At 42.3% G+C, this 23302-nt stretch overlaps 3 protein-coding genes and 1 long non-coding RNA gene across 14 annotated transcripts in view; 2 read left to right on the top strand and 2 right to left on the bottom strand.

The window, feature by feature from the left end:
• The first annotated feature begins 2418 nt into the window (after window positions 1-2418).
• Window positions 2419-4969, top strand: srd5a2b (steroid-5-alpha-reductase, alpha polypeptide 2b). Its single transcript, XM_011484703.4, has 5 exons — window positions 2419-2914; window positions 3309-3472; window positions 3554-3655; window positions 3730-3880; window positions 3966-4969. Exons 1-5 carry the CDS (start codon window positions 2514-2516, stop codon window positions 4030-4032), a joined length of 885 nt encoding a protein of 294 aa, XP_011483005.2. The 5' UTR covers window positions 2419-2513; the 3' UTR covers window positions 4033-4969.
• mkks (MKKS centrosomal shuttling protein) lies at window positions 4928-7942 on the bottom strand. Of its 4 annotated transcripts, none has more exons than XM_020709743.2 (5): window positions 7762-7942; window positions 6849-7509; window positions 6599-6780; window positions 5709-5819; window positions 4928-5635 (listed from the first exon to the last, which is right to left on the bottom strand). In XM_020709743.2, the coding sequence occupies exons 1-5, from the start codon at window positions 7822-7824 to the stop codon at window positions 5192-5194; spliced, it is 1461 nt and encodes a 486-aa protein (XP_020565402.1). In that variant the 5' UTR covers window positions 7825-7942; the 3' UTR covers window positions 4928-5191. The 4 variants fall into 4 exon arrangements, with proteins under 4 accessions (XP_020565402.1, XP_078787643.1, XP_011483004.1 ...); XM_078931517.1 differs by having other exon boundaries at window positions 4928-5617; window positions 7762-7940; XM_011484702.3 differs by having other exon boundaries at window positions 6849-7942.
• A 139-nt stretch (window positions 7943-8081) lies between these two features.
• slx4ip (SLX4 interacting protein) overlaps window positions 8082-23302 on the top strand; it is a 44430-nt gene continuing 29209 nt past the window's right edge. Inside the window, exons 1-5 of one of the 8 annotated variants that reach the window (XM_078931519.1) lie at window positions 8272-8380; window positions 8507-8562; window positions 8642-8684; window positions 17513-17602; window positions 17742-17868. In XM_078931519.1, coding sequence (XP_078787645.1) covers window positions 8658-8684; window positions 17513-17602; window positions 17742-17868 — 244 coding nt within the window. In that variant the 5' untranslated portion in view covers window positions 8272-8380; window positions 8507-8562; window positions 8642-8657. Of the gene's footprint in view, window positions 8188-8257; window positions 8381-8434; window positions 8563-8641; window positions 8685-17512; window positions 17603-17741; window positions 17869-23302 lie in introns of those variants that run through there. The other 7 variants (XM_078931522.1, XM_078931520.1, XM_078931518.1 and 4 more) reach the window with 7 other exon arrangements.
• LOC110016548 (uncharacterized) lies at window positions 13537-19069 on the bottom strand. Its single transcript, XR_002291878.3, has 3 exons — window positions 19003-19069; window positions 18806-18880; window positions 13537-13676 (listed from the first exon to the last, which is right to left on the bottom strand). It is a non-coding gene; the product is annotated as an uncharacterized LOC110016548 (long non-coding RNA).

The raw sequence follows: 23302 nt of genomic DNA, 5'->3' as shown, positions 1-23302 counted from the left end.
GGGACCAAAACCAAAAAAATCTCAAGTTTCATTAATGTCAACATACAGTGGGGATAAAAAGCTGATTTTTACCAGTTTTTTCATTGATGAGTTTCGTCGGTGTTTCTGGAGAAGGCGAGATTCAATTTCAATTCAACTTTATTTGTATAGCCCAAAATCACAACAACAGTCGTCTCGATGGGGTTCGAAGTGAAACATGAACTCAAAAGGATCGTGAATACAAAGAGTGCAATAGTAAAATACTAAAATGAACTAACAAACTGACTAAGCTATACTGGCATCCCTGCCCTTAGACCCCCCTTCACGGTAAGGAAAAACTCCCAAAAAAACGGATTCTGGAAAAACGAAGAAACCTCAGGGGTGCCCACATGAAGGAGGGATCCTCCCCCGTCCTGAGCGTAACGCCGAGGTCAATACGTTTGGACGGGCGTCAGCGTTCCGAGCTAAACCCATTTGGTTCTTGTAGATGGTGCGGTCGCTGCATGTTCTGACCTCAGAGACGCCATAAAATCATCTCCCAAGTCCACCAGCCCAACTTCCTGTTCATGGAGGATAACGCTCCACCACATGGTGCCTGATGTGTCACAGCTGGACTTCAGGACGCGGGAGTGGCTTATATAGGATGGCCAGCAATGACCCCCTGACCTGAACCCCATTGACCATGTCTGGGACCCGCTGAAACGGGGGCTGGATGATCAGACCGCTGAGTCGGCATGTAGGACTTGTGGCAGTGGTGGAATAGTGGACCACCTCACAACAACATCATGAGGATAGTGAGGAGGATGAGACGCTTCAGTCACGCAGTCATTGAAGCAAATGGTGGAAATAGCTGTTATGGACACGCTCAATGTTTGCTATATGGGCCGATCTTTATTATTGTCCTCATTTATGGGGCAATAAATAATTCAAATGGTGTTTCTTCTCATTTATTATTAGTAATATCAAAGGGAACTTCCTTTACATTCAGACCAAACAGAAAAAATCTAAATAACCATAGCCCAAACTCAGTGAGTAGATCCCATTGAATCCATTAAATATAATAGTTTTCAAATGGAGTTTGCATTTCATATAATATTGATAAAAAACATTTTAGCAATATTTTTTTCATTTTTCATTTTTTTTTTTCATTTTTTGGTAGCTCCAGCATTCTGCTGCCCGAAATCACCGAAACGTTTAGGTTTAATATCTAAAACTTTGGAAAAGTGATGAAAACACAAAAGACGAAGCGTTTCAATCCACCGTCGGGTCAATTCTATTTCATTTTAATAGGACAATGTCACAGCAACCGTCGTCTCAACGGGCTTCATACCGGTAATTGGAAACAGAAAATCATAAAGAACGTGAATTCATAGAATTCAATCGGTAAAGGCTAAACTAAACTGGACTTAGACCCTCCGTCACAGTGAGGCAAAACCCCTTAAAAAATGGATTAAAAAAAAAAAGAAGAAAAAAGGAGGGATCCTCCCCCAGGACGGACAGGCGATGGACCAGAACTTGTAGAGAAGAATCAGCTTATCTGACTCTACAACTACATGTTTGAATAGTCCAGCAGATGGACTTCATCCAGATGGAGTTGGGGGTCAGACAAAGATGTCAGAGAAAGGGTTTGGGGGGGGTGTCCCATGATGACAGCAGCCTTCACCTCCCCCCCTGCAGCGTGTCAGAACTTAATTTAACCCACAGGAGGGAGTAGGGGGAGCTATATGTGTTGAGTAAAATGTGATGGATGTATTTTTCCAGAACAAAAACGGGGAAACCTGTATTTCAAGTTTGCAGCAAAGTACTGACTGTAAAGTAAACCGAGAACAAACGGCTTTTATCTGCTGTTCACTTATTAGAAACAAAGACTTTTTTTTTGACAATCATAGCTAAAAAAAAATGTTGCACCAATTTTTCACAAAAATTATCACTTTTGAAACCATTTTAGTATTTAAATGCTGAAATGTGTTTTATTTAATATACATAAAGGATTTATATTCTGAAGTTAACTCTTCAGATTGAATTTAATTAGGATTTATACATAGGATCTATGAAACAGGGCGGCGTCAATACTTCTACACTTCTACTAAACATGTCTGCAGTCATCAAAACAGCTAAATGTTCTTTTAACAGCAAAACAGCCATGCTTTCATGGATCTGTGCTCTGCTGGATCTGGGATGTAGTCAACAGTCCAACTGCAGAATCCCTGAAATACTCTGATGAATGCAGATTGAGTGGAAGCTTTGCTCGGATCAGGAACAGGAGTTGTTCTGCTGTTTGCATTGTTTTCCACTGTGTTCTTATGTAAACCAAGATTACACGCTTTAATTCTTTCCTCTAATTGAGCCCAGAACAAAACAAACAATTTAAAATTTCACACCACAAACAACGGACTTTTATAAATAGCTTGTTTTAAGTCGTCTAATCTGCAGTTAAACCAATTTAATGGTGCTGAAAAAAACACCAAATATCAAGTCAGTAGGTCACCCTTCACAAATATTTGTACAAACGCTGTGGAAGAGGGAACATTTTCATGTCCCAGCAGGCTGAAACACCTTTTCCTCGACTTTGGGAGGAGTCAGAGAACACTCCTTACATCAGCTTCATGCAGATGCTCAAGATAAAGGAGGTCTGCGCCGCTCACCAACCAGAGCACAAGATGCACTGCTACCAGAGCGCGGTCAGCGGGCTCAGCTACGGCTTCATCCTGGTAGGCCTGGCCCACCTGGTGCTTCACAGGAAGGCTCAGAGCTCCTACGGACGACACATGGCGCCCTCGTGTCCAGGCCGAAAAGTACCTGCAAGACCGGCCTGGTTCCTCCAGGAGATTCCTGCTCTCCTGATCCCTCTGCTGCTGATGTTCCTGATGCACGAATCCTCCGCTGTGGGGAAACATCTGCTGCTGAAGACCTTTTGCTTGCACTACTTTCAGAGGTAAGAACAGAAGATGTAAATGTGTCAGTACATTAAAAGCCATTTTTGCCATCGTTTAATGTAGTTTATTCATTCATAAGGAAGTGTAACAACGCTGTTCATTAAAAACATTAATCGTTTTCATGCTGACATTCTGAAGCAGAACCAGCATCAGTTGGTTCTAAAAACGCGGAGAATCCCCTCAGATGCCACATTTTTACATAAATATTATCAAATATATTCATCTAGCTGCAGATATTATTAAAACTTTGAATCTGAAACAAAAGTTTGTAATTGAAGCTTAACTATTTTATCCACAAATATTGTAAGTTAGTGCATGAAGCTTCTTGTGTTCCTCCTTTTGCATCTGCCGCCGCCTCCTCCTCTTCCTCCTCCTCCTCCTCCTCCTCAACAGGACGTTTGTCTATGCTTTGCTGACGCGAGGACAGCCTTTCCCCCTGAGCGTGATGATGGCAGCGGCGTTCTTCTGCAGCATAAATGGCTTCCTGCAGGCCCACTACCTGCTGCATTGCGCCCACTTAGATGATGCATGGCTCTCTGGTTATCCTTGTAAAATTGGTAAACACACTTTTGTATTAAATTTACATTTTTACTAAATCTGAAATGTGATTTTTATTATTATTACACAATGTTTTTTAGGTTTGCTGATGTTTTACACTGGAATGGCCATCAATGTCCACAGTGACTACATCCTGCGAAACCTGAGGAAACCCAGTGAAGTGGTTTACAAGATTCCTACAGGTCTGGAACAGGTGACGTAATCCTTTTTCCAGTCGGTGCTTGTAGTGACATGTGGCCCTCCCGATCAACTACAGGAGGACTTTTTCAATATGTGTCTGGTGCCAACTACTTTGGAGAGATTGTGGAGTGGTTTGGCTATGCCGTAGCAACCTGGTCCCTTCCGACACTTTCCTTCGCCGTGTTTTCTCTCTCCTTCATCGGTCCGAGAGCTCATTACCACCACAGGTGCACAGAAACATCTAGTTTCGCTCCAACCGAAAACAGCAAACAACCATCTCTGTCTGTAAATGGTCTGCTTTCCCTCCTACAGGTTTTACCAGGAAAAGTTTAAGGAGTACCCCAAGTCTCGAAAGGCTTTGATCCCGTTCCTCTTGTGAGAGAAAAGACGCTTTCCTTTCACACGGTCGATGCAGACGCAAGTGAACTCATCATGTGGGGAAATGGGCTCACCTGTTCCTGTTTTACATGGAAATTAAACACATTTTCAGACTCTGAGAAGACGCTTAAGTGTGGAAATCGGCGGCATCCGGATAGTGGATGTTAGCTTTACCATCGCCTATATCTGGGAACTGGAGTGAGTGTGATGTCATCCAGAGAAGGTGGTTTACTCCAATCAAAAGGTCAGTTTAGTCGCCATTTTTTGTGTGTGATACAGACGCCGCCGTGTTGGAGCCAGACAACGTCAGTAAGCAGCGATCGGCCCGACTCGTCGTTTCTATGGCAACCAGTCTCACCAATCAGGAGAAAACTTGTTGAAAGGCCACACCCCTTCCACCTGAAAGAGGGATGCACAAAATCTGTTTATCAAAGGTTTTGAATGTTAGGCATGGGGGCCAACAGGCTCCACCTACATTTCTTAAGGCATCTGATTGGTCAGTTTATAGCTTCAATAACTTGAACTAAAGAAATTTAATAAAAAATGAGGATTATTGAAAAGATGTAAAAAAACAAAGAAATAAAGGAATAAGAGTTATTCTGACCAATAGAATGACTGAGTAACAGCTGTGTGTTTTTCTATAGAAGTCTACGGGATTTTGGCTCCCTGGAGCCAACAGGTACTTCCTGTTTGGAACTCTGGGGGAGGGGTCACTCAGTCCAGTTCTCATATACAATCCATGGGTATACCACGATCAAAGGCACGACTTTTTAAAACACTTTTGCTATTGAATGTGGCCAAATTAGTATCTTCTAAGTTGTATATTCATAGCATTTATTGAGAATTCTATTAAAGTTTTTCATTTAACCATAAAAAAATATACAGAAACATGCATATTTACTTTAAAAATGTTTAAATTAAAAGCTTTTATTTTGAAACCACGGGGATTATGTTGCATTTCTTTCTATGAACACCAGATAAAGGCCTAGTTTATAGAAAGCAAGAACCGAATGCACGTTTCAAAACTGGTTTCGCTCTGCAAGACGAGCAAAAACGGAACACCAGGAATTAGTGTCGTAATGAGGAAGTAAATACTGAGACAGGACGAACATATGTCTACACAAGGTAATCGGTAAAATCCACACACTCTAAAACACAAGTCAGTTTACATCTTTAATGACATATCTCACATCCAATGCAAGATTTGCAGTCTCTACAGCAACTTGCAATGCATTGACTTTAGCGGTGAACGAGTCCAACACTGTGGGCTTCCTGCAAGAGTCACCAAGCAAAGGTGCAGGACAGAACTCTGCATATTCCGTGTTCAGAAAGGTCCACTCAGTACTTGAGTTCTCCACCAGTCCACAACCACACAGGCCCAGACCACCCGCCATGTCTTCTTCAGAGGCGTTTGCAGAAACGGTCCAGTGGTGGGCGTGGTTCAGATCCATCGCAGAGCTCCCACCGTCGTGCTCCAGCGATCTTGCTACCATGTCTAAGGAGCGGCAGAACACCTTTACGCCAAGAAGGAACTCTGCCGGTGAGCACCGCAATCCGGCTGCGGTCTCTGATGCTTCCTGTTGGCCCTGCAATAACAGAGACAGCTGCCATAATGTCGTCGTGAGGTTAAAACAATGCTCAAATCAACCAGTTTGAAAGCCAAACGTTGGATCTCACCTTATGTTTGACATAGGCAGACAAATGGGTTTCTGTGCATCCTCCTCCAAGTAAAGCGGATGGTTCTTTCAGGGTCAGCCTCAGCACATCCTCCGTCTTCCTCCACACCACCTCAAAGCATAAAAACCAAAGAGTTTCAAGATTTATTGTAAGCTGATATTTTCTCCTACATGTGCTTATTTACAGAGGTGAGTAATAAGTTAGTTCCATTTACTCAGATACATTTTTTGAGTACGTTTTTGTAAAATTTCCTTTAAAGTAGTTTTACAGCATCGTACTTTTTACTTAAATTGATGAAAAACCTGTACTTTTACTCAGTTACAATTGACTGTTTCCATTTAGTTGCTCTTTTTTTTGTAAAATGAGTTTATTGTAGGCATGGAAGGTAAAATAAGAGGGGAACTGTCATCACTAAACATTGAAGATTTCCAACAGCTAATCTCGCCGTCACAACTTAGTTTAGACTAAAAAAAGTGCTGTTTGCTAAGTTAACTCAACAAAGTTAAAAAAAACAATACTTAGTCTTTGCTTAATCAACACAGTCGATTGAAATACTGAGCAACACATATTTGTTCTAGACATCAAAGCTTTTTTCTTACAGAGGGGGGGGATTATATTTGTTCAAAACATTTCTAATTTTTTATTTCAACATAAAAAAAAATATTTAAAATTTATACAATATTTAAAAAAAGAAGACTAATTCTTGGTAATGTTTCTCTAAGACTTCAGTTGGAGTAGCATTATTTTAAAGTAAAGGTACTCATACTTGGGAACAGATTTTGGATGCATCCCCAGAAGGATGTAGTTTCTGAAAAACAGCTACTCTTTATTTTGTTTTCCTGGCAAGGGGAAGGCAAAACCCATCAGCTCATCTTCATCACCTGATTTACCTTCAGTTCATCCAGCATGGTCTCATTCCTGTGGCAGAGGACCGCGGTGCAGACGGCTGCCTCCCCATCCGCCTGTAGATGCAGCATCGTCTTGAATCCAAACTGCTTGGTGCTGAGGTTCTTCACCCTTCCATAGGCCGTACTTGGGATCCTGGCATGTAGTGTCGCCACGGGCTGAGTACCTGTGAAGAAACACACAAGCAGAATAATTAGTTAGCACACATATGGGACGAAGCGGTTGCCGTCTCACCTGCCAGAGTGCCAAGTGGCTCCATTAGGGCCATTCCAAGTCTCTCCATCACCACGACACCGTGGCTCCTCAGGTACTGCTGCAGGACGGGGTGGATGACCTTCTGGCAGACACACAGCCTCACCTCATCTTCAACCAGCTGTTTGCCAAGCTCTAGAAGCTGATCCAGAATCTGCAAGTCAGTGTCCAGATTTGGGTCCGCCTCAATTGTTCCATCTCCCAGTTCAGCTAGATCTCCAGCCAGCGATGTGCTGAACAGAACCGTGCGCAGAAGTTCGGAGGAGCTGTCCGTCTGGTTGAAGTCGTCGTGCGTTTCCACAAGCAAGCCTGGAAACATTGCGGAGTCCAAAACAGGCAGACCTCTAACAGTGACAGTGACAGTCTGACCCAGAGTGACTGGGCCTGGAGAGCTGCAGGGGATGGTCTGCAGGAAAGCCCGCACAGCCATGGTGCTGATGTGGAGCTTCTCCGCCTCTGTGAGGAGACAGGCTGGTTTACTGGAGATGATGCTTCCAGCAAGAGTCATCAAGTTCTGGCTGCTGCTGAAGTCGATCTTCACTCGACATGCGCAGTCGTCCCTCTGGAGGTAACTGGTGCACAGACTCAGGCAGTGTTTGTTCACTTTGATAGCTAGGCTTTCTCTCAGTTCATGCCGCCTCGCCTGTTCAAGGAGAGACAAGCAGAAAACACCGGCGAACAAGCCACAGTCGCTAAAGCGAGAGATGTGATTCAGGACGGAGGTTTTTATCAGATTAAGAAGAGGTTGAGAGGAATAAAGGGCGGGAAGAATAACCGACGAGGCTGAGGAGGTGGTCACGCGCCCACCGATGTTATTACGAACGTGTTTTAATCTACCTCTCGGACCATAACAAGATTTCAAAAGTTCCTTCATCAGATGAAGCTTTTCACAAACCTCCGCGTTGTTCAGCGGTAAATCCGTACATACAGATGGAGCTTTTTTCTCCACCCGAGACATAAATGCAACCCAATTTTAACACATAAAAAATAAAAACTGGAAGAATTAAAACCGTAATCACAACAGTATTAAATCCAGGAGCGACGCTGATCGCAACTCGGATAGCGGTAGTTGTGCCTGATCAAAAACAATCATGGTTCCTCTTCATACTCTGCGTATCATTAAAAAAAACTAACAATCTTTTTAAAACCCGTACATTTTGTTCAAGAAAAAAAATTGAACACCATTACGTGGACAAAAATGATTAAACAAATGTGTGAAATGAAACAGGCGTTTTTAAGGCATACCTAAGTCCCGTCCGTAACGATAGTTTTTGGACTAGGCCCCACAATTTTTTGAACTCGTTTCGGATTCATATTTTATGTAAGTTTTTTTCTGAATCACTACAATTAAACAAGAACTCACTTTATTTTAAATTTAAGAAATTTTTAACTGTTTCTGGCTAAAAGATTAAATATAATTTTTTGTAATATACTGTATATCGGACTACAAAACGTTAAGCGCTAATTTCGAGTGACGTCATCACTCGGAGTCCTATTTGTTTAAATTGTTGGCGGTAGGTAATTTTTGTTGTCAATGTACGACTTTATCATTTCACGGCTCTCTAACTTAATGTTTCACTGTCGTGTCTTTTACTTAACAAACTTAAGAAAAAGTGGGCGGTTCACTGTATATATTTTAGGTTGGACTGGTACTGCATGGTTTACAGTAGTACACTAACTCCCAAACCAACATAAGTTAAGTTTTGGAGAATTTTGTAACCATATCCATTAAAAAAACCACAACACATTTATCAGTTTGTTTTATTCACTTTCAGGTGAAAGCTGGGAGTGATGGCGTCCAGAAAAATTGTCATTAAGGTAAGCTAATTCTTTTCTACTATGCACTCAAATCTTTTGCTTTAGCAGATAGAGTTGGATTCATGGAGCAAATAATGATATTGGTAAAACAATAACAAATTACACATTATTTACATAAAGGTCAATCATGTCTATTCTTTTAAGTAAAAATGTATACATCTTTCCATTTGGTAGAATAAGCACTTTTCTAAGTAACAACCAGGTATTTCTAAAAATGATGTGATTGTTTAATTATACCATTTCAGCTGCTCACAGGAGGACATTAAAACTAATTTATATTTAACAGGTATTTTAACAGTTAAACAAAATTATTTTTGGGTCAGTGGAGAAGCCTATTTATGGCCGTTATGCTGTAACTCATATAAAAAAGTACACTTTGAAACACATGACTGAATCGTCCAGCAATATTTCTGTGACTTAATCAAGTTCACTATTAGTCCTGTGAGAAATCTGTGTTGGTGTCAAACGTGATTAAAATACTTATTTCCATTTTTAAAAATGTGAGAGTTTTTTGTTTTCATGTGTCTCAGATGCCCTAAAAAATAGCAGATTTCACGGCAAACTTTTGCGGTTTTGAGGCAGAATGCTCTACATTTGAGATATGCTGTATAATTAGTGTTGGTCAGAAAAGAGCATTTTGAATGTGGTTCCTGTCGCTTTCCACTAAGGACTTTAATCTGTTGCCCTGGAAGGTTATAGTTGCTCCAAGAATTTGGCAACAGATTAATGATTATTATACAAGCTCTCCTGTTTGCAACAATCTGTTATTTCAACCTACCTAAAGTGATGTTACATGTGCCATTTGACAGAGATAGGGTCTAAAGACAATTAATGGCTTTTATATGGATGGAATTATTTGTAGTTAAATCTACAAAACCCTTTTTAGATATTTACACGTTTGTAACTTGCAAACACCTCTTCATTCTTGAATTTCTCTTCCTTCTTCATGACTTCTTCTCCCTAATTCAAAAATGCAGAAACGACACACATCTTCTTTACATAACCTGTCTGCAACAAACTCACCTCCTGGGTTTATCATGATAAAAACCAAATGGGAGTCGTAGTTGGGGGTTGTTTTCTGTGATGACTGGTGGTCTGTAGCTACATGTTCTTCCTGTTCCAAATTAGAATAGAAAAGAATAGAATAGAATCTTTATTTCTATAGCACTTTTAACAGAGCAAGTCACAAAGTGCTTTAGAAAGAGCATAAAAGCATATCAACACACAAAAAAGTAATAAAATACAATAATAATAATAGTAAAATAAAACACAGTAAAACGTGGTAAAACTAGGACTTAATCAACTAAAAGCTCTCCTAAATAAAAACGTCTTGACCTGAGATTTAAAACACTCAAAGGAATCGATCTGACGCAACGACAATGGGAGGGAGTTCCAAAGACGAGGCGCAACAGCTTGAAATGACAGATCTCCTCTGGTCTTATAGCGGGTTTTTGGAACGCTTAAAAGATTCTGGTTGGAAGACCTCAATGATCGGGCCGAAGAGTATGGGGTTAAAAGATCAGATAAGTATGTCGGAGCTTGACCATGCAAGGCTCTAAAAACTAAAAGTAGAATTTTAAAATCAATTCGAAATTTGACAGGTAACCAATGTAAAGCAGACAAGAGAGGAGTGATGTGTGTCCGTTTACTTGTTCCTGTTAAAAGCCTCGCTGCAGAGTTTTGGACAAGCTGAAGACGGTTTAGGGAACGTTTGTTAAAACAGGTAAAAAGAGAGTTGCAGTAATCTAAACGAGAGGAAATAAAAGCGTGGATAATTGTTTCCAGGTCTGATCGAGACAAGATACTTTTTAATTTTGCCACGTTCCTCAGATGATAAAAACAGTTTTTCACTATCTGTTTTGAGTGACTTTCCAGAGACATAAACTTGTCAAACAACACCCCAAGATTTCTGAGGCTTGACTGGACAGAAGAGCTCAGACACCCAAGGCGTTGACTGATGGACGGGATTTTATGTTCAGGGGCAAAAATAAGTGTCTCGGTTTTCTGAGTATTAAGGACTAAATGATTACTGTTCAGCCATGTTTTAATGCTCGTTAAGCAATTCAGCAAATTTTGTAGTTTGTAGTAAACATTTTCCATGAAAGAACAGTAGAGCAAATTCCAACCAACACAGTTGAAGGTGGTCCACAGACTACACTACAGTAAACCCAGACTTGCAAAAATACAACAGACAGGTGTGGTAGATCCCTCACAAACTCCCTGTAGCCTTGTGTTCAAGCCTTGGGGCAGATTTAAACATACTCCGATACCAATCCCTGTTGCCACATGGGAAAATTCGATATTCACGATCCCAAGGAAAAGACGTCTGTCAAGCAAAAAAGGAAAAACTAAGTTAATTTACCTTTCTTATTGCACAACGACAGATATTGCTGCTCCACCATCCCCAGTCTCTCGGCTCTACAACATCATTTTTTTAATTAAAGTAAATAACACTCTAATTTAAACTCAAAAGAACACATTTATAACAGGTGGAACCCCTTACCTTATTATTACACAACACTACCACTAGATGCTCACATTTCCACATTATGGAGGGAAAGGAAAAAACACATCTACTTCCCTTTCTATCTATTTATGTAATAACTATTACTGTATTATTATTATTTAATTTTACATGTTACCAGTATGACGTCAGCTTAAGGGGGGTGGGAAGAGTGCAAACATGCAAAGAACAAAATGCTCAGTATTTTGTGTTTACAAAAAAATTAAAAGGAAATTAGCCTGTTAGCATTTTTCTCTGCAAGCTTAACAGATGTGACTAGAAATTAGAAATCAAAGATAAATAAAAGCAGAGTCTTACGTGGGAGTGGTCATTTCTCACAGGATCTTGTCTTTTCCACTACATGTTGGTACACTCATTAAATAAGTTTCTGTCATAGTTGGATCAACTCTTGGTAAAAAAAACTGAAACTGTACCTGTGTGACAGCGTAGAGAGGTGTAAGAAAGGAAGACAAAAGTTAAAGTATTCTAAGTATCCAGTGAACTGGATGCTTAACCGTCCTCCAAGCTAACTTTGGAGGGCTTTTCATTCTTCCAACAGCCAAACTTTCTGGAAACCTTTTCTTCCCCTGAATCGTCCACTAGAGGGGAGTACAGACACACGTTTTAGATCTACACACTCATGTTTGTGGATATTCTTTAAAAAAAGAAAAACAAAAGCTGGAGTGGATGGTTTGAAAACCTTGGTTGACTTCCCCCACCCCAGAGAGCCTTTTGTTAATGGACTGAGCTCCACACAGCAGAGGAAACTGGCTCTATTAAAAGGCCCAACGGTTCATCCTCAGTCTGCCGCTTTGGAAGAAATAATGAACATCAGATGTTTTTGTTAAGTGCTGGGGAAGCTGCAGCCCTCACGTTTGTTGATGTTTCATTTATTGAGAGCTTTGGCTGAGGCCTGTAGACATTTACACTGATCTCTCACAGTCTCCATAAGACCATGTATACCTAGCGGAGCAGATATTGCTTTTTATTTCTTTCATGTGCTGCAAACAGGCCGGCCCACCTCCTCCCTCGGCTGGCGGTGGGAGAGAAGAATGCTGAAGGTTCACTGAAGCTTCCTTCCCATTGGTCATGTAATGATACTCTTCTGTTGCCCTGCCTGAGAAAATGTGTGTGGCTTTACCATGCACAACCAACTAACCACAAACAAGTATGTTAGAGAGGATTAGTCAAAACAATGGCATTCCACATGACTTCCTCTTTGCCAAACAAGAATCAACCGTGTTGTTTATCACCAATTCATTTATCTTTTAGATAATTAGAGGACATCATTTTGACCTTGTTTTGGTTGCAGTTTGTTTGTCCTGAGCTGTTCGGCTGTGTGTTTTATGGTCCTCCCCGCTGAAGTGTTTCCAGCCCTTCTCGGCCCGCGGAGCTGCAGGAGGTGCTGGAATGCTCCTTCTTAATGCTTAGTGACCTGCCACTTCTCAGACCTCCCGAAAAAAGGGCCTGCAGGCTTAGACGTTGATCCACCGACGTGCTCTGTGTCTGCCAGCACATTTCTGCAATCTGCCTTCTGTCAGCAAAAAGCAGCTTTTTAACCAGTCAAGCTTTCACAGGTCAAAAAGTAGAAATGAAACGTTCTGTCAGAGGTTCATGTCGTACGTAGCGTTGACACTCTCGTCCCACAATCCTCCAAGTGTAATGCTTTCCACCGCCATAAGACAGAGCTCGACACAAACATCTGTTATCTCAGCGCTGCCCTACATTGCTGTAAAGAATCTACCCACCCTAATGAGAAGAAAAGCACTTCTCTGCTTGTTATTTCTGTCCATCTACCAATTTCTGCATGATGGTTCTGCCTGAGCTTTGTTTGCTGAGTGTAACCTGGAGATATTCCTGTCTGTTCTTGCTGCTAAAATTCCACTCCTGGGTTGTGTCTCTTTTTGTCATCAAATAAAGAGGATTCAGGTGTGCTAACATTCACCTGAATAAAAGGAGGTTTGTACACGGATTACCTTCCATCCACTAATATGTAAAGTTTAAATCTGTAATATTCAGATCTGCATTTTGACTGTTTGGTATTAGGTTCTTAAACAATAAAACAAAAAAAGTATTTTTATTTTTATTTTGTTTTTATGGGAAACCTGGGTGACCAAGCAGAGAATAAACTGAGGTCTGAAGAGCCGCCCGGGTTCTGAAAGAGTCCGAAAAGGAGCGACACAAAGGCAGAGATGCAAGTTTTATTGAGTGAGAGCTCATCTGCTGCCCCCTCTCCCCCAGTGTAAACATCTGCGGCTGGTTAGTGTTAGCCTCTGAGCTAAGTGCAGTCCGAGAAGGTCTGGATCTTATACTGTGCGATAGCAGAGGCAAAGGGCACGGAGGTGGGGAGGCGGGTGAAGCCGCTCATGGAGTCTGGGCTCCGTGCCCAGCTTGGAGAAGCACAGGCGGGAGGTTGGAAAGCCGGGTTTGGGAGAGAGATAAGGGAAGGTGGAGAGTGTTTTGGGAACTGAGAGTGATGTAGTCCAGAGCTGTGAGGAGCAGAGAAGAAAAAGGGCATGTTAGAGGTTTAAGTCAGGACCTGTTTATTTACAGACAGAACTAAAGATGACTTTTCTTAGGTTCTCCTGTGAGCTGAAAGCCCCTTTAGCCTCTTTTTCAAATGCTCTGTTTTGTTAAGTTTGCCTCTCAGGTGATATCTTTCACGTCGGCAGCTAGAACACTTAGGGTAGAGAAGTTGAGCTTAGCCTGCAGGAAGACTCTGCTCCATTCATCCACTCTGTGGCAGCGCACAAAAGATGGCTCGATAAAAGATTTGGTATTAAGTAGCGCTTCTCACTGCCTCTGATGCCTCTTGATGTCTGCGGAGGGGGCCAGAACAAAGCAGCACCAGCCCATTTTAGAACACATACAAAGACTTACTTCCTCCAGAACTTTCAAAACAGTTTTTCAACAGAGACACTTCCCTTAAAGTCCCACTGAGATCATCTTTTGATCTAATGTAAAAGCGTTCCCAAGGATCTTTTAATTCTGATGATTGTGCCATTTTCAGCCAAAGTCCCAAAAGAATCTGTTGTTTTCTATGACCTAGTTTCTGCAGAGCGGCAGGAGGAGAGAATCAGAAATTCACCTCTTGAGTTGTAGGCGGGACAATTGGCACGGAGATACCGCACCACCCTTCCCATCTCTGTTGCTGAAAGCTCTCTGTTTCCACGCTCTTCCACTAGCTTACAGCCACTCACAACCCTAATCTAACAGTTGAGGAGCTATCCGGTCGTCCAGTTCTGATCCAGATTCCAGCTCAGACCAGGAAAACAAAGACTTTCATGGATCTATTTGTCGGCAGGGATGATCAGAATGGAGCAGAGCAGGGAGCTTATGGCCCCACCCAGCTTATTTTCTATGTCACAAATACGGTCTTTTGTCAAACAGCATTTTTTTCATCTGCTCCTGATTCACAAAGGTTATCTATCCTTCCCTACTCACTCAATAGCATGTTTGCCATTTCGTAGTGACGTCCGAATCTACAATTTTAAAATCCAGTGCCCAAGAAATTTCCCAGAAGTCTCCGCGAAAAACCACTGCATTGATGCTCACTAGATCGGCGAATATAGACCACAATGCATTGCGTTTGAACAATTTTTACCAAAAAAATGTATTTAAATGTATTTTTTTAAATAAACAATCACCATTTTTATCTTCTGAGGAAAGTGGGCACATAAATAATCATCGCAAAATGCTCATATGAATTAGATTTTAACATCCTGATTTCGATTACTTTCTATACACCGTAAAAAAAAAAGAAAAAGTGATGAGCTTGGTGCCCGAATTGGTTTCAAAATTCAGGGCACTACATAGTGCTGCACTATAATGATTTTAAGTAATTAAGGGTTAGGGTGTGAATTCAGACACAGCCAATGATTTGAATAAAGAAATACTTAGAAATTTTTTATTTTGAGCTTAAGTTTCTACGCGTTTGTCTTCCATCATCAGAAAAAGCTTCAAAAATACAATTTTCTTCAGAGTGGGTCTTAGAGTAATCCTTAAAATCTGCAAAACAAATTTTAAAAGTTGAACAATTTTTGTGAAATTCAACACAACAAAACTCGTTTTTATATGTATTTAAAAGTTTGTTTCAACACGTTGGACAGATTTTCTGTTTTATGACTTTCAGATCATGTTTCTGAATGCATGTGAGGCACGTTCAGGCCGTAACACTGTCCCACTAGGCTGTTTGTGAAGAATCTAACCCGCCAAAGGGCCGATACTGGTTATTAGCATGGATACAGAGAGGTCATAGGTCAGAAGCAAGATCACTGCTCACTCCTACATAAAACTGACAAATTTAGACCACATGACCCAATTGTTCGGAGATTCTCCGTCCTCAATTGGATTTTGTTTTATCTAACACAAATGTCAGCACAACCAAGACCAGCCTACTCACCCCCCTTTCACCAAACTGGCACTGTTTTTTGCCTGGCAAATTAATTAGGCTCTGGTTGGGATGATTGCATTAGTTTGCATTCCTCATGGTCTTTTTCTCTTCTAAGAGGTCTATGGAATCACAAGCTGTTTTGTTATCTGAATGCAGCTTAAGTTTGGCCTCGTCTGCCATTCTAATGTGATAAAAAGGCGTTAGGTGTTTGGATTACAGGCCCCAAACACTCGACCAGAAACCAAATTCACGATAAGTCTGTGTTAAACTCCACCTTTTTCATGTAACGACATTTATCTGATTGACACTCCAAAAAGCTTGGGACCTTTTTTGACACCCGTGCCTTCTTTTGATGCTAATTTAACATCCATGACGGCAAAGGCAGATGATGGTTCTAACATCTAGTCATGTGTGGACGTCAGCAGAGTATTCTGCAAATCAGGATTTAGGGGTCCAAAGCCAGTCTATCAAAAACTCTTTCTGCATGTGTCATGTCAACTCCGGAGGCTCTGTGTTTTGATTGACAAGGTCTGACCCTGTGTTGCTAGGCTTTTTCATGCACTGGTAAGAGGCCGGCAGTGATCTGTGAACCCTTTTGAGACAAAGGTCACACAGTGAGGAGAATGCTGATGTGTCGGGACGAGCCTCTGCTCGGCTCCGTGGCATTCTTTTCATCTGAAACCTGCTTCGATTATGCAGCATTTGTATTCTTACATGCATTTGCATTGGAGCTTTGGGAGTAAATCTATCCTTGGAAATGTAATCAGATTGTTTTGTCAGTCTTTTAGGGGGGCCTTTTCCTCTATTTGAGCTCCAAATGAAGAATTTCAATGTATTAATGTTTGACAGTGAGACGAGGAGCAAAGAGAAAAAGGGCTTCTAAACATTTGGCAGCTTGTTTTCCTCTGAGCTACAATGCTTTTTTGTAGCATTCTGTGTTAAATTTCATGGCTAAACTGCTTTTTTTTAAAAAAAAAATCAGTAATAGTTTAGCCATCTCCATTTGTTTCTGAACCAAGGACACAACTTTTGTAGAAAAGATGTTTTTTTTGCGATGTCGTGACCAGAATTAAGAGCTTCCTCTGCCGCTCCTCTTAATTCATTCCCTCGTGTCATCCTGCAAGGAAGATCAGAGAACATCCCTCAGGTCTGGGCTCCAAAGTTTATCCATCCTGTCTGTGATACCGAGGGACCGGCCCGGATCAGAACAAAGCATTTGCTGTGGATTTTTCCCCCTGTTCCTAAATAAATACCTTCTGCTCTTTTCCAACTTGAAAGTCTGTTTCTGACATTTGAACGCTATTGTTGTTCCACCCCCGTGCAGCCCAGTGTCTCTGCTGCTTCATCACTCTGGGTTTTTTGAGCAGCGCCTGTTGCTCTTGCGTATCGTGCCCTGGGTCGTGTGTGGTCTCAGACCATTCATTACTTCCTTGTACACAGGCAGACAAAGTTCACACGAGACCCATATCCATCTGCTGTCTGCACTGGTCAGTCTTTGCTGCTGTTTGTAAACCATCTTGATGTAACGTTCAACAGCAGCTTCACCAACAGAAACAGCGCTGGCGTCTTCTTCCATCAGAGTTTTTTTTTAACTTACTCTGAACTTCTTGTGTGTTGATCCGTGAATGCAATCTTCTTTTTTTCAATACTCATGCAATTTATTTTGCAAAACTTCAGTCATTTTTTTCTTAGCTTTAAGTGACTAGAAGACGTTCAGGATCTTATTTTTCATAAAGAGTTTGGTCAGAGATGACCTAACGGACGGTGGCAGGGAGGGGACTCCTGTGTGAGGGATGGGGGTGACACGTATGGACACAGGGGGTCGGTGTGGTTTGTCTCGCTGTCAATCAACCACACTTAGGTTTCCTTTGTTGCATGTGCACTCAGCGCCCCTCAGCAAACCTGTGGCTTTGCGTGCTCTTTGTGTTACAGTGTGGGAACTTTGCTGTGCTGGTGGATCTCCATGTTTTGCCCTTGGGGAGCCAAAAAGACGCCAGCTGGTTCACTGTGGCCCATGTTGAGGTAGGGGCAGAAGATGTGAATGTGAAGGCATTTGGTAGAATATCACTTTGTCATTAAAACGTAAAATCAACGTCAGCTTATGGGTTGTGCACAAGAGCAAAAGTTCTGTTCATGCATACTTGAACCATGCTGTTTGCAGGAAGTCACAACCTTGGTTCAAGATGCTTTGGACCAGAGGATCAGACAGTACACCGAATTCCTGCACAGCAAAAAAGGATGCAAGCAGAGAAGGGAGATGACCCCCCCGTCAGGGTTCTCTGTGAGAGGTAACACACCATCCCAAAATGCCCTTTAGACTCCTTAAAGCCTCAGTCACAACTGGGCCATTTGTGGGCCAAAAGAAAAATGCATGTGTGCACTCATGTGTGCATTTGCGTGTGGTCTGTAAGGGGCCAGGACTTGCACCTTGCTAACATATAGAGTGTGCCGTAAGGACACCGTACGACAGCATCACCTGTACATCATAAGTGCAACGTACATTAGCCTTACAAATACTTCACACGCACGACAATGGAACGTTCCATTTTCATGATGTCTCTTGAGGTAATCATGCAAACCTCAAGGGAACTTAAGAAGCAGCCTTTCCCCTTTAATGACCCCCCCCCAGACGTGGACAACCCAAAAACCTGCAGCACCTTTACCGGTCAAGCCACGAATACTGTCTACATGTGACTAAGGCCTTACTACCAATTAGAGTGTGGCGTAAGGGCACCATGCGGCACCCGAATATCATAAGTGCATGCAACTTTCATTAACACCTACGAATAATTCACGATACACTTACAACACGCACCACAAAGGTACGTTCCATTTTCGTGACATGCCTTTAGGTGGCCGTATGAGCCTTGGGGGAACTGCAAGACACACCTACGCTCCCTTTAAGATGCAGCCGCTCCTCCCCTCCAAAGGGCCCGGACAACCCAAAAACCTGCAGCACCCAAACGGGTCAGCCCCCCCCCCCCCAAACGAGTTCACATGACTAAGGCCTTAGTCATCTTCAGTTACTGCACTATTCATTTTTCCATAGAAGTGTTCAGTTCATACCTCTTGAGTGAAGTCATATTTGTTTAATTTATCTCGGTTCTATTCACACTGTCTAACTGACTTGGAATACTTTGGGATCAAAGTGACTGGATGGAAACCAAGTTCCAGAATTGTGAAAACAGACAAACAAAACAATGAGGAAAAAACAATTTAACCTACGTTTGGGAGGCCAGCGTGGGCGGGTAGAGACCGAACCAGTTGGGGCACGGTGCCATCCCACACACAGGGTGTTACCTGTGCAGGAAAAGTTAGATTTAAAATGCTTCCCACAGTTGTATTGTATTCAGGTGGCCTTTATTAAAAAGAATTACTGCAGAAAAAGCCTGAATAACCCCAACTCCCATATTGTCCATTACCTCAGTTACTCATGTTTGACTTGGAATCACTTCAAACCCAGAGTCTAAAGAAGCTCCAGCAGTGTGCTGGAAGACAGACAGGTGTGTGACAGGTAGCAGTTAAGGACAGTTAAAGTGGACTCACTCAGCAGTCCTGACTGAGAGTGGGATTACAGGGGAGCTCATCTCATAAAGTTTCTCCTGTGGCTGCAGTTTTTGCTGACTGTCCTGCTCCAGACATTCCTATAGTCTCTGTGTTTTGATATTGTTTTGTTTACGTAGACCTGTATAACTATTAATAACTGAACTTTGCATGGCGTTCATGCGCATTAGTGTCCCAGCTATGGAGTCAGCAGAACAAGGCTGTTTGAGAACGATATCCTCCCCCAGGATAGGTGTGAACAGGCTGACAGTGTACAGTTACTGCAATGCTTGACTCATAGTCCCCATGAAAAAAACGGTGCAGAGACAGACGTATCTGATGATGGAGATCACAGACTGACACCGATAATGCATCAGCTCACTTCAGCATGTGAACAAGGGAACTAACACTTTCGCAGTGGAACGGCGTGTAAAAGTGATTAGGTTCCTTGTCGGCTCTCTGCCAGAACTCCGGCATGAACCAAGCAGGACCAGTTGCGGTTAATGCGCTCTATTTTAATTAAAGATCTGAAGTCAGTGTCATGACATTCATGGTCACATGTGAGGGAGGTGGCACAGAGGTGAGCCAGCCTGCAGGAGCCATAAAAAGGGGGACGGCACTCGCAGCTAAAGGAGGGTCTTAACCACTGCTTGTCTGCTCTGCAAGTGACTCACTTGCAAACCTGTTAATCTCCAAAGCATTGGCCGAAAGCGGGTTTTTCTTTTTCCAACCCGCTCCATTTGCATGTTGTTGGTTGGCAGGGCGGCGAAGGGGGCGTAGTGGGACATGTTGGCGCAGAAACATGAACTGTAAGGAGTGGGGCGTCAGGTGGGGCAGCGCTTGTGTCCAGTCTAAGAATAGGCAGATGAATTGATGCTCGGTGTGTGGTGATATCGAGGGTCTTGTGTGAGGTGGCGTTTGAGCCGTTGCCAGTGTGAAATCACAAAGGCTCCTGCCAACAGACGGCTTCAGCGTCACCGCCTCAGGCTCAGCTGTTGGCACTTCAAATGAGCTATCAACAGCTTTTAGCATTCCAGGCCATTCACTCCCAAGTGTTTGCTTCAGTCTTATCTCCATGCATTGTTGGACCTTCGGAGCTCGGCGAAGGAGATCCTGGGTGGGGCTTCACGCATTCTCGATGGTAAACCGTGTTGAGCACACCCACATTTCTCAGAGTAATTAGACATTGAAAATGAGAGGATAATAGCTTCTTTGTGCCTTGAGGAAGACATTTTTGTTTTTCAGGATGATATTTGAGAAAAACAGGTTGTCGCAGCGCTGAAAGACTGAAGGAGCGTGACAATTTTCCCCTGCAGAGTTCCAGTTTAAGCTGTTTTGGTCAAAGTTACAGGCTCAACCTAAACGTTTGTCCGTAGGTGTGTTTTTACCTTCTTGAATGTTTACTCAACCCACATTGTTCTGGAGTTGTATCCAAGTGCAAGGAGATAGACCTGCAGACTTTTTGGTGTCTCACTGTTTGAGTTTACTGGTCAATTGAAAACCGAGAAGCCCGATTTTGCAAGGATTCTGTTAACATGCCATTTCAAATTGCCAAAGCACATTTCCAGATGTCTTGCATCGGCTGTTAGTATATGCTTATAGACCAAATCGGTCTGAGGTTAGCTGTTGCTTTAGCCTGGTGTTTTATTGTCTTTCTACCTGTCAAGGGTGCGTTTGGACATCACAGAACCTGGACTATGTCCATAGCAGAGCTGGCTTCTTATCCCTCCCTCCGCACAGGTGCCAGGGTCTAGGGGGAGGGAACACCTGCCAGCCTGAATCCCTGTGGCCACAGCAGGCTGCAGAGGCAGTTTCCCAGGCTCCCCACATGAATGGTCACTAATAGCCGTGGGAGAAGGCTTTGCAAGTGCTGCACAGCGAACCGCTGACTCCTCTTGGCAGACCTATGAAGAGGGCTTAAGGCAGCCAGACCATGGCCATTGTAGGAAAAACACAAGTGTTGCTGGATAGCTTTACTTTTGGAGAATGTGTTTACCGCTGACCAGCTCCCTCCCAACGAAGAATGCAGAGGATGGAGGCGAAAGGGATTCAGCTATAGACGTGGGGTCTGGCTGGCTTGACTGATGTAAACTCCTCTGTCAAACTGGGATTTTTCTGTTCACTGATGTAGTTCATTCAGCAATCTTTCAAACTGCTTTAGCAGTTAAAAGGGGTTAGGTACCTCTAGTAATATCAAACCCACAAAATAAGTGCGAGTGGCTTTTATGAGGAGTCTGCTGGGTTCAGGCACGCTGGTGGCAGTTACCTGCACTGGGCGCAAGGCAGGCAGGATTAAGGCAGGAGGGAAATGGAGACCTGTGAGCGGAACAAAGGAATTCCAAGGCCCGGGCTGGAAATGGATCCCGATCAGACTAGCCACTCCAGCCTGCCCCTCTTCACCCCCCCCCCCCTGGCCCCTGCTGGGCAACCCCCTTCCCCCTGGTGCTTTGTTGTGTTGCCGTGGTTCTTTAAATCCTTCCTTAAAGCCCCTGGTCTTACTCCGCAGCAACACGTTGGACAGTTTGACTCCACCGCTAACCCCACTTTCGATTATCACACATGCATTCATGCACTTACATATTTTGTCTGATTTATCATCTACCTTTTCAGGGCCCTTCTAATGTGAACTCTTAGCATTAAATCAGTATAAATATGAATATTTCTGAGTATAAAACATACCATACTTTTTCTTCGGCTGCAGACTACACAACGGCAGGGCCCAGCATTGTGGTCACACCGCTCTTTTCTCATATAATAAGTCTGAGCGTGGATCACTTTCATGTGACCACGTTCTGACCACTTTTAAAGTGAAGTGCTGACTGACCAGAGTGCCCTGCTTCAGGAATTCACTGACTGTGACCACATTATCATTTTTATTAACATCATGTGTCACTTTAGGACAGTTAACCAAATGCCCTGCAGTGAAAAACATGATGTAAGAGCTGTTTGACAATTGTACTAGTTAGACTGTATTTATATTATTGTGTGTTATTACTTCAAAGCTGAAAAAATAAAACCTTTACATTAAAACATTTGCATTACTATTTACAAGGGCTGTGCGTTAGCAAGGGTCTGGTGATATGAATCATGATGCCCATATCATGATACGATGGAAATATCTCAATATATCCCAAGACTGTAACAATGGATCACACATTTTAAGGATATGGCTTTAAAATCATTTGTCTGAATACAAATACATTTTTTACATGAATACAATACAATACATTTCATTCAAATATCAAATTATTTGAGCACTGCAACTGTATGTCACATACAAGTTGCTATTACCAAAATAAAATCCAAATGATTTTCTTTTAATAAATTATGAAATATTTATTCAACACCTAATGTTGTCCAGTTTCCACAAGAAAATGTTTTTCGGTATAAAAAAACAGTTTAATCAATGAAGTTCTTAAAGTGTGATAAAGAAACTAAAGTGCTTTGTATTTCCAACCCTGCTTTACCCTTTAACACCACAGTTCACCGAATTAACATGTGCTCTTTGACGCATTACTGCTCTTTAACCAGCTTTTCATATCTGCTTTGCACCGATATGCAACACTTTAGGATATGCAGCACGCACTCCTCAGTGGCGCCCACTCTGGTCAATCAGGTTGTTGGACGTTCAGACCCCTTCCACTGAAAGCGGGCTAAGGAGAATCTATCAACCAAACAAATTGATCAGAAAAAATGTCAACTAATGTCCAATGCCTGATGGCCTCCATGCTAGACGTGAGGGCCAGGAGGCAAGACAAACTTTTATTGAGGCATCTGATTGGTCAGTTTATGACTTGAATAACTTTCAATAAAGAAAGAAATATGAAAAAATGAGGATTATCAAAAACATGTTTAAATAAAGAGGATATCAGAGCAAGAATGGTTTGTCTGACTACAAAAATGACTGAGTTACAGCTGTTTATATCTCTATAGTCTTTTTGGCTTCTTGGAACCAGCGCTTACTTCCTATTCGAAACCCAAGGGGAGGAGGGCCACTCAGTCCAGTTCTCGTATACAGTCAACAGCTCAAGACTGCTTTTCTCAGCTTCAGAATGAGGTGAAATTATGTTAATTGCATCAGCGGTTAAGAGTTAGGGTAGAATGTAAACACTGGAGCTAAAGCTCCGCTGTTGAGAGGTTAAATGTATTTTATGTGGTAGCAAATGGCTACCGAGTTAA

Source organism: Oryzias latipes, chromosome 15 (assembly GCF_053564925.1).
Source record: "Oryzias latipes strain Hd-rR chromosome 15, Olatipes_Hd-rR_3.1".
Lineage (NCBI taxonomy): Eukaryota > Metazoa > Chordata > Actinopteri > Beloniformes > Adrianichthyidae > Oryzias > Oryzias latipes.
The sequence above is the reverse complement of the archived record's forward strand: the minus strand, read 5'-3'. Positions and strand labels throughout refer to the sequence as shown.